This window comes from Onychomys torridus, chromosome 4 (assembly GCF_903995425.1).
Source record: "Onychomys torridus chromosome 4, mOncTor1.1, whole genome shotgun sequence".
In the NCBI taxonomy this organism is placed as follows: domain Eukaryota; kingdom Metazoa; phylum Chordata; class Mammalia; order Rodentia; family Cricetidae; genus Onychomys; species Onychomys torridus.
This window is the reverse complement of record NC_050446.1, coordinates 141,190,870-141,201,148: the sequence shown is the minus strand read 5'-3', so window position 1 is coordinate 141,201,148 and position 10,279 is coordinate 141,190,870. Positions and strand designations below refer to the sequence as shown.

At 49.1% G+C, this 10,279-nt stretch overlaps 1 protein-coding gene across 2 annotated transcripts in view; it reads right to left on the bottom strand.

The window, feature by feature from the left end:
- Positions 1-1,484: 1,484 nt before the first annotated feature.
- The window catches only part of Commd7 (COMM domain containing 7), a 49,092-nt gene continuing 40,297 nt past the window's right edge, over positions 1,485-10,279 (bottom strand). The window contains exon 8 of one of the 2 annotated variants that reach the window (XM_036185429.1): positions 1,485-1,858. In XM_036185429.1, coding sequence (XP_036041322.1) covers positions 1,721-1,858 — 138 coding nt within the window. In that variant the 3' untranslated portion in view covers positions 1,485-1,720. Of the gene's footprint in view, positions 1,859-2,345; positions 2,494-10,279 lie in introns of those variants that run through there. The other variant, XM_036185433.1, reaches the window with a different exon arrangement.

Genomic DNA, 10,279 nt, shown 5'->3' with positions numbered 1-10,279 from the left:
GGAGGCTGCTGGGTCAGAAGTTCAAGGTCATTCTCAGCTACGTAGGGAGTTCAAGACCAGCTTAGACTACAGAAAGGGCGGGGCCAGCCATGATGAAGTTGGAGAGAATGGGCCCTGATTCGGAACAAAAAATGAAATTGCCAAGATAGAGTCCAGAGGAAGGCAGAAGAAATTTCCCAGGCTGGGGGCGCGGCTCAGTGAGTGAGCACCTGCGAAGCTAGTGTCAGCCCTGGATTCCACACCCACGCTGAAGAACAAGGAAATGAAAAGGAACATCCCAGAAGCCATTTCCAGGGAGGAAAACTTGGGGAGAAAGGGAGAGTAGGGGTGCCGTCTGAATTCGGTGGCTGTACGCCACTACTCTCCCAGAGCAGATGGTGTGACCCTTGCATAGGGCTGCCCCTGGCCTGACCCAGGCCTCCTGCAGACCAGACCCCTGTCTGTTGGCCCATCCTCCTTGCCCTGCCCTGTCTTTTTCCTCCACCCGCAAAGTCCCCAGAATCTGTTGAGGGTGGAGTCCCAGGACCGGGCTCTCTCCCCTGAGGTGTCGCTTCTCGACCATCTCTCTGAGCCTCAGCCTGGGGGAGGAGGAGGAAATAATGGGAAGAAGCAAAATGCAGGGCCGAAGCCTTTTCTCAGGACAGAGAGCAAGCTGGACAGAGATGCCTCGGCAGCTCCCAAGGGGAAAAGCGGGCTCTACCGGTGGGGCAGCTGGGCTTCAGCCCCATCCAGCTGGAGGTTTGCCCTGGGCTGGCCCGATCTGCCAGGAGGCCAGAGAAGGAAGCCCCCCGGCTGAGCACCTAGTTTCAGCCAGGCGCCTGTGCCCACCTCACATTCTGGGGAGGGAAATGAGTGTGTGTGTGTGTGGGGGGGGTGACAGGGGACACTTGAGGTGGTGGCCACCTCTGTGAGGGAGGCAGCTGCTCAGCCAAGAGCTGGGGGTGGGGGCGCCTCCTGCGGCTAATTAAACTGCTGCGGTGATGAATCGGGAGAGGTTGCAGGGTGCTAATTAAAGGCGCTGCGTCTTGCCTGGCAAGAATGGAAGGCACCAGAAGCTCTGGAACCACAAGAGGGGCCAGCCTGGGAGGCCTCCTCTGTGCAGGTTCTGCATGTCCTTCCCTCCTCCACCCGTCCCCAGAGGGCCGGCCCCCTCCCCACTGCCCTATCTCTCCTGCCCACCTTGGCCTCCAACTTCCCCCGCCTTCCCACCAACCCAAATCCTCCCCTGATAAAGGCGAAGCCGGACCTGTGGCCCCAGCCTGAACCAGTGGTGGGTTCTGTGGGCACCGTGCTGAGCCTAGGCGGGGCTCGTTTTAACCCCAACTCCTAACGCGTCACTGCTGGGGCCCAGGAGTCCAAGCCTAAGGAAGTTTGACTATTAGGGACAAAGCCACAAAGACAACCTTTAGAATCTTCGTTGTTTTTCGTTTTGTTTGGGGTTTTATTTTTATTACGTTGAAAGCAATCGAGGGAGAGGGAGCGTTTTCAAACACCCTCTTTTCTGGTTTTAACATGTCTGAGGAAGGTTCAACAAATGACCTCTGACCCCTGAGTGTTTTCACAGAGTAGAAAAAAAAAAAAAGACTCCAAACTGCCCAGTCCTGCCCTGGTTCCAAGAAGAGGTGCGACTCATGGGCTCCTCCGACAGAGGCTTGAGTGGGAGTCCAGGCCCTACGCGTTTGCCCGTTATGGTTATGTGGTTAACTGGCATCAGAAGCAGCTACCCTGTGCCCGGATGCCTGTGCCCGGGTGCTGGAGATGGCAGCAATGCCACCTGGAGGGCCACTGAGAGGGCATCACGGAGACAGCTCAGATGAAGCAGGCCACAGTCAGCTCTGACCAGGCGTGAGCTCCGCACCTGTGAGAACAGGGGACACCAGGGCCGGCTGACACCAGACCTTCCCCCACTTCCTACTCCAAGAGGTTGCAGCCTGTGCCCGAGAGGGAGATTAGAGGGACGGAGGGACGGCTCAGTGGTTAGGAGCACCAACTGCTCTCCCAGAGGACTCAGGTTCAATTCTTAGCACACAACTGTCTCTAACTCCAATTCCAGACGGCCCCAATGCCCTGTTTCCAGTCACACATGCGGGAAAAACACCTATACACATAAAATACAATAAAATATTTGTAAAAGATAAGAATTAAGTTAAAATATTTTTTTCAATTAAAAAAAAAGTGATTTGGTGGGTGGTGGTGGTGCACACCTTTAATCTCAGCACTCCAGAGGCAGACAGGTGGGTCTCTGAGTTCAAGGTCCGCCTGGTTGACATAGTGAGTTTCAGGACAGCCAGGGCTACACAGGGAAACCCTGTCCCATAAACAAACAAACAAACAAATAAATGGGTGAATGAATGAATAAATAAATAAATAAATGAAAGAAAAGAGAGTCATTAGAGAGGCTGAGTGGTGTGCTGGATGCAGAATTCAGAATTGGGCTCCACAAAGGGAATCAAGATGAACTTGGACTCATATCGCCTCCAAGGGGACTCCAGTCTGGAATCAGAGAAAAACAGTCACACATCGGGGATGAAGCTCAGGAGGGAGCACTTGCTTAGCATGTAAAGGCCCTAGGTTCATCCCCACCATCACAGAAGTGAATGAATTTAACTGGTTAATGAATTTAACTGGTGGTTAAGAGCACTGGCTGCTCTTCCAGAGGTTCTGAGTTCAATTCCCAGCAACCACATGGTGGCTCGCAACCATCTGTAATAAGATCTGGCATTCTCTTCTGGCATACAGGCATATTTTACCCATAATAAATAAATCTTAAAAAAAAAAAAAAAAAAAAAAAAAAAAAAAAAAAAAGCCAGGCGGTGGTGGTGCATGCCTTTAATCCCAACACTCAGGAGGCAGAGGCAGGCAGATCTTTGTGAGTTTGAGGCCAGCCTGGGCTACAAAGTGAGTTCCAGGAAAGGAGCAAAGCTACACAGAGAAACCCTGTAGCAGGAATCTTAACAGTTCTTATTAATAAAATCAAACCTGAGGCCAGTTATTGGGGTGAATGCTGGAAGATCAGAGACACAGAACAAGCCACAGCTTCCTCACCTCACCAGTTCCTCAGCTGATTCTGTTTCCTCAGACTGCAAGCTTCTGAGTCCTCATCCAGAATGAATCTCAGCTGAACTGTGCTGCTCAAAGCCTAAAAGCTTAACCAGCCAAAAGCTTCTAGTTTCTGGTCTTCACACCTTATATATCTTTCTGCTTTTGCCATCACTCCCTGGGATTAAAGGCTCACTTATTGGGATTAAAGGTGTGTGTCACCATGCCTGGCTGTTTCCAATGTGGCCTTGAACTCATAGAGATCCACTGGGATTTTCTGCCTTAGGAATGCTAGGATTAAAGGTGTGAGTGCCACCATTTTCTAACCTCTGTATCTAGTGGTTGTTCTGTGCCCTGACCCCAGATAAGTTTATTAGGGTGCACAATATTTTGGGGAACACAATACCACCACAAAACCCTGTCTCAAAGAACCAAAACAAACAAACAAACAAACAAAAAAAAAAAAAAAAAGGAAAGACAAAAAGAAGAAAAGTCCAGCACAGAGACATGTATATAATCTGAGCATTTGGTTGGCAGAAGCAGGAAGGTAAGTATAGAGGATAATAGTAAGCTAGAGGGCATTCTGAGCTGTAGGGGCCCTATCTCAACCCTCGCCCTCACCCCTACACAATGACAAGAATGCAGGCACCTGAGCCCTTCTGGGTAGGGGCTCCAGCATCTCTATGCAAGGGTCTGAGTGGAAAATACTGCTTGTTTTAGAGTTCAATTGCAAAGCAAATTCTGAAGGCAACTTTCTGATCTCATTGGAGGGGGAACTTTATTCCAGGGTCTCGGAGGGTGAGCGTGAGCCTCCCTGGCACTCTGAGAAGTTCTTAGACATCTGTAATTTCAGATGCTGTGGTTTCAAGGACTACATGCTACACAAATCCATCCATGTCTGTGAAGGGATGTGTTATTTCTCTGCATGCCCAGGGATGCTACCAAGATGGGAGCATTTTGCAGCTAAGTAACTCTGTGTCGGGAGGAATATGGAGCCATCTTGAGACCTAGACTGAAACCCTTTGGAGGCTGAGAAACTCAAGACTGTCTTCCCTGACACAGGGAACCCTGAGTGAGACCTTAGGCCACCAATCAAAGTTGGCAGGGATCTGGCCTCAGAGTGCACCCTCATCCCTCTATCCTTGGAGTTCAGGGCTCACGTACAAGGAGGGATAGGCACAAAGGTCCTGGGCAGGTGGAGCTACAAGGAAGCCTATGCTCCCCCAGGGGCCTGTTGCCCGGAGCTCAGCCAAATGCTGGTCTGTAGCTCCCTCTGGTGGCAGTTCTGGGAAGTGGCAGACACAAGCCGCTGTTTGTTTAAGGTTGGGTGGGGCTGGTCATTATTGGAAGCTGAACGCAGAAGAGAAAACAGGCCCAGAGAAGGGCAGTGGCTTCAGAGTCAGTGTTGATTCAAAACCGGAACCAGAGTGACCTTTGTACAAAGTGGCTTTTCACGGTGGGTCTCCAAACATCCTACACAGGCTGGGATGTACTTACTCAGCTTCCAGAGTGCTCACCCACCATGCACGAGTGTCTGGGTTCAGTCCCCAGAACTGCATAAAACTGGACATGGTTGGCACATGCCTGCAATCCCAGCCCCTGAGAGGTGTAAGTGGAGAACCTGAACTTCAAGGTTATTGTCTACCACATCCAGAGGCCAGCCTGGGTATAGGAGGGAAGGAGGGAGGAAGGAGGGAGATATAAAATGTTTAGAAATAAAGTTAACAGAAGTTCAACATTTATACTCTGAAAGCTATAAAACACTGTTGAAAATGCTTAGATAACCAACATCACGAAATATCCAGATTCTTGAATCTGAGGGCATAATGTTGTTAATAATGTGTAAGACTGTCTTCAGATTCAACACAACCCCCAGAAACCTTCCAGCTTGTTGGTTTTTTTCCCCTCATGGTGTGTGTGTGTGTGTGTGTGTGTGTGTGTGTGTGTGTGTGTGTGTGTGTATGTGTGTATGTGTGTATGTGTGTGTGTATGTATGTGTGTGTGTGTGTGTATGTGTGTATGTGTGTGTATGTATGTGTGTGTGTATGTGTGTGTGTGTGTGTGTGTGTGTGTGTGTGTGTGTGTGTGTGTGTGTGTGTGTTGCTGAGGATCACCCACTGTATGTTAGGCAAGTTCTCTAATACTGAGCTTCCACCCCCAGCCTGAAACTTGATTCCTTATAGACATGAACAAGTTAATTGTAAAAACTCAAGAGACTTAAAAGGATACTCTTTAAAAAGAACAGCGTTGAACAAGACCTGGATGCTGCAATCACAAACTCACAGCAGCTGTGGGTACCCGCATGGGCTCTGTGTAAGAGCCATCCAGTGAGGGTTCTGTGCATGTAGGCTTGACCTATTGATACTGTAGTATAGGGAGATAGGGAGATGGCAGTTATTGCCTTCAGCCAACATCTGGAGAGGGATGGGTAGGGATGCTGTACGATGGGAAAAGAACGCAATTTTTTCTTTCTTTTTCTTTTTTTGAAATGGTGTCTCACTATGAATACATAGCAGGTCTGGAGCTTGCTATGTAGATCAGGCTAGACTTGAATTCAGAGAGATTCTCCTGCCTCCCAAGTTTTGGAATTAAAGGCATGTGCCACCATGCCCTGCCCAATAATATATTTTTGTTGTTGTTGTTATTTTTCAAGACAGGGTTTCTTTGTGTAGCCCTGGACCCAATAATATTTTTAAAAGAACAATTTTGGGACAGGTATGGGCAATACATACCTTTAATCCCAGCACTCGGGAGGCAGAGACAGGCAGATCTTTGTGAGTTTGAGGCTAGCCTGGTCTACAGATTGAGTCCCAGGACAGCCAGGGCTACATGACAAGATTCTGCCAAAAAAAACAGGAAGGAAGGGAGGGAGGGAGGGAGGGAGGGAGGGAGGGAGGGAGAGAAAGAGAGAGAGAGAGAGAGAAAGAGAGAGAGAGAGAGAGAGAGAGAGAGAGAGAGAGAGAGAAAGGAGGGAAGAAAGAAAAAAGGAAAGAAAAAAGAAAGGAAGGAAGGAAGGAAGGAAGGAAGGAAGGAAGGAAGAATTTCGATTTTGGAAGCACTCCACTTTCTGTTCCCTTTGCGAGGATGCTGTGGTAACTGAGAAGAGAGATGAACAGAGAACACAACGGAGAACCCAGGGATAGACCTTCACATCTGAGGTCAGCTCATCAACAAGGACAGCAAGCCAGTTCAACAGGGAGAGGACCCCCTTCTCAACAAACGGAGCATCAGACACTGGCTAGTCATATGGGAAGGAAGACAGGCCCCCACCTCACACTGCACAAGAATGAGCTGAAGGCGGATTGGACCTAAATGTGAAGCCCACACTACACAGTCATTAGGAGAGCACACTCTGAGGATGAGGACCCCGTGCATGTACTTCCATCACTTGGGAGGCTGAGGCAGGAAAGCAAGAGTTTGACCCGTGCCAAGACCCTGTTTCAAGACAGAAAAAAGACTCAGGAGAAATGAGGCACACGTTTCCACAAACACTTACATGGATGCCACAGCAGCGTTAAAAAGTTAAAAAGTCCCTCCAGCTGCTTGAGAGACAGCTCAGAGGTTAAGAAAGTACTTGCTCTTCCAGAGGACCTGAGTTTGGTACTCAGCACCCACATGGCAGTTCACAACCAAACATAACTCCAGTTACAGGGCTCTGACTACCTCTTCTGACCTCCAAGGACACCACGAAAGCACATGGGCCACAGACATACATGCAGGCAAAAGAGATCCATACACATATAATAAAAATTTTAAATAAATAAAAAGATGTCCCTCAAATGAAAGTTGGAGAAACAGTGGGTGCTGGGAATCGAACTTAGGTCCTCTGCAAGAGCAGTATGGACTGTTGAGTGCCAAGCCATCTTTCTAGCCCCTCCTTTTTTTTTTTTTTTTTTTTAAAGCCTATCCTTTGTGTCAAAAAAGAAAGAGTGGGGCTGGAGAGATGGCTCAGAGGTTGAAAGCACCGACTGCTTTTCAGGAGGTCCTGAGTTCAATTCCCAGCAACCACATGGTGGCTCACAGCCATCTGTAATGAGATCTGGCGCCCTCTTCTGTATACATGATAAATAAATAAATCTTAGAAAAAAAAAAAAAAAAGAAAGAAAGAGTGCCAGCACTTGGGATTCATATAGGTCACATTGGTCTTGACTTCCTATGTGGTGGAGAGTGACCTTGAAACCCTGGTCATCTTGCCTCTATCAGTGCTAAGATTATAGGCAGGAGCCACCATAACCAGTTTTCATATCAAAATTTTAAAGGTGTGTGTTTGTGAATGAGCGTGAATGTGTGAGTGTGTGTGAGAAAGTGTGTTATGTGTGTGTGTGAGCATGTCTGTGTGTTTGTCTGAACAACCTTAGATGTCATCTTCAGAAATACCGTTTCCTCCGACTGGAGGTTAGGGCGACCATCCCCCACTCTTTTGGAGGTAAATTTTCTCCCTGTAGCCTTGGCCAGCCTGGAACTCACTATGTAGACCAGGCAGGCTTCAAACTCACCGAGATCCACCTGCCTCTATTTGACCAGCACTGGGATTACAGGAATGTACCACCACACCTGGCATCTACCTCCTTTGAAATGGAGTCTCTCATTGGCCTGGAGGCCACCAATTAGACTAGATTTTCTGGCCTGGGAGCCTCAGAGATCTTCCTGACTCTGGCTCCCTAACACTGGGACTGCAAGTACTTCTCACCATAGCTGGCTTCTGGGATTTAAAGTGTGTACCAACATAACTAGCAGGTTTTAAAAATTATGTCTGTGTGCTTGGGTTTGCGGCTTTGTGTGTGTGAGTATGGATGCCCACTGAGTCCAGAAGAGGATGTTCGCGCCCTCTAACTAGGAACTGAATGCTGAATTTGGGTCTTCTGGAAGAGCAGTATGTGCTCTTAATGCCTAAGCTATCTCTCAGCTCATGCCAATCTAAAAAAAAAAAAAATCATAGGATTCTGTAGTTGGCAAAAACAAACAAAAATTCTATTTAACATATGCATAAAACACTTGAAAGTTTGGGAACTAGAATACTGTTTTGTTTTTGTTGTTTGTTCGATTGGTTTTGGTTTTTGACAAAGTTTCAGTAGCCCAGGCTAGCCTCCAACTTGTTATGTAGCCAGAGATTACCTTGAACCTCTGATCCTCCTTCCTCCTCCCTCCAAGCACTGGACCATTACGTCTGGCTCTTAACTTTAATTTTACTGACATTTTCTCCCTGCAATAAACAAGAATTACTTTTACAGCCAGAAAAGAAGTCATAAAATGTTTTGTGGGAAGCATTTTGTGGGCATTCTGTTGGAGCTGGGACAGTGTGAGCAGAAGGCTGTGAGACACTGGAGCATTATGGATGACGGGGCAGAAGGCCAAGCGTCATTGTCTGCCAGATGAGACCCCAGTGTTTAGCCACCATCCCAAGGCCCAGCCCCTACAGTGGGGGTCATGGGGGGGGGCTGCTCTCCAGACTTCCTACCACACACCACAGTGGTGAGGACACTAGGATTGCATTTCTAGCCTGATGAAGGTCACTCTGCACCTTCTGTGGTCCTATTGTGGTCAAGGAGGAGAAGCCCTGGGCAGAAGGCCTGAGGTAGAGGCAGATTCTCATCCTGGCTTTGCTCCTGCCAGCAAAGGAACTCCACACAATCCTGGCCAAGTGAGCAGCCCCTGTGTGTCAGACTCACACCCTGTGAATTACACAGTCCGTTTCTGTTCATCTTCCCCAGGACCTGGAGCAACTGGTAACTCTCCCTCTTCACTGTGCGGGGTAGTAAACTGAAGCTTGGGGCACCTATGACTGGCCAGGAACTCACCATGCTGTGCCTTGAACAACCTCTGGGGACCCAGCCAGACCCCTCCCAAGTGACCTCACAGGCATTTCTGGGAAGCCCAGGAGGTAGCTGCCTAGCTTCCCAGATGACTGGGAAAAGCCACTCACTCACATCCTGGGGCTGCAGCAGGCGCAGGTACAAAGCCAGCTGGGCTCGGGGCCAGACGCCTCTCCTGTCTGCAAGGCAGGATTGAGTCATTTTGTTGTAAGTTTGGGGGTTCAAGTGACATCAGCCAAGCTGCCATCTCCAGGCAGATGTCATTCCCTCCTCTCGGGGGACTTTATTTCTCCCCTATTTGAAGTCTGAAGGCCAAGGTGAGGCACCATACACCTGTTAATCCCAACACAGAAGGCAGAGACAGACGGATCAGGAGTCCAAGGCCAGCCTGGGCTACAGGAGAGCCTGTCCTAAAACAACCAAGTCAATCAAATAACAAGTAAGTGAATAAAATAAAGCCTGGAGGCTGGAGGTTCAGGGGACAGCATGCATGACAGCCATGAGGCCTCCAGACCACACAGTCTCGGTCCCAGCTGAGAGCTGGCAGAGCTGAGCAGGAAGGGCATATGGGAGAGAGCGACTCAGCAGAGGAACCAGGCTCCTCTCCCAGCTGGGCCCAGGTGCAGCCCGTGCCCTTCCCAGCAGGAGAAGGACATGAGTGACAGAGCCAAGGCAAGGTGCCAGGGACAGCTGCCAGGGTCTCAGGGGATGTGCACCCCTAGTGCCTCCCAGCCAGCCCCAGCACAAGTGCATCCCATGGTCCTCCATTTGACCAGTCCTGCGAAGCGAGTACACCATGGAAGATGCCAGGCTACAGCCACCAAAGGGGTGGCTGATACTTCTCAAGTGCTCACCACTTGACCGAGCTGTGCAAGGTGGCCCTGAGCCTCGCAGCTGCCTTAATACCCCACATTGATTCCATTTTCCAGATAAGACAACAGAGGCTGGAGAAGGTGATTATAAAATCACCCAGCCGGGAAGCGTCAAGGTTCCTGGTAGTCCGTTTGAGCTGAGAAGGGAAGGGAGAAGGGACCGAGGTCCTTGCCTGACCTACGTACAATAAAATCATTTTTAAAAAGAGAAGCCGAGGCAGGCGGACCTCACCTCACGGCTTAGTCTGCTAGTGCTCTGTTTTGAGACAGGGTCTCTCTATGTAGCCCTGGCTGTCCTGGAATTTTTGTTTGTTTCTTTGTTTGTTTTGTTTTGTTTTTCGAGACAGGGTTTCTCTGCAGCTTTGAAGGCTGTCCTGGAACTCGCTTTGTAGACCAGGCTGGCCTCGAACTCACAGAGATCTGCCTGCCTCTGCTTCCCAAGTGCTGGGATTACAGGCGTGCACCACCACCGCCCAGCCAGAATATTTTTTAAAATTATTAAAATATTTAATGTGCGTGGGTATTTTCCCAGCATGTATGTCTGTGCACCACATG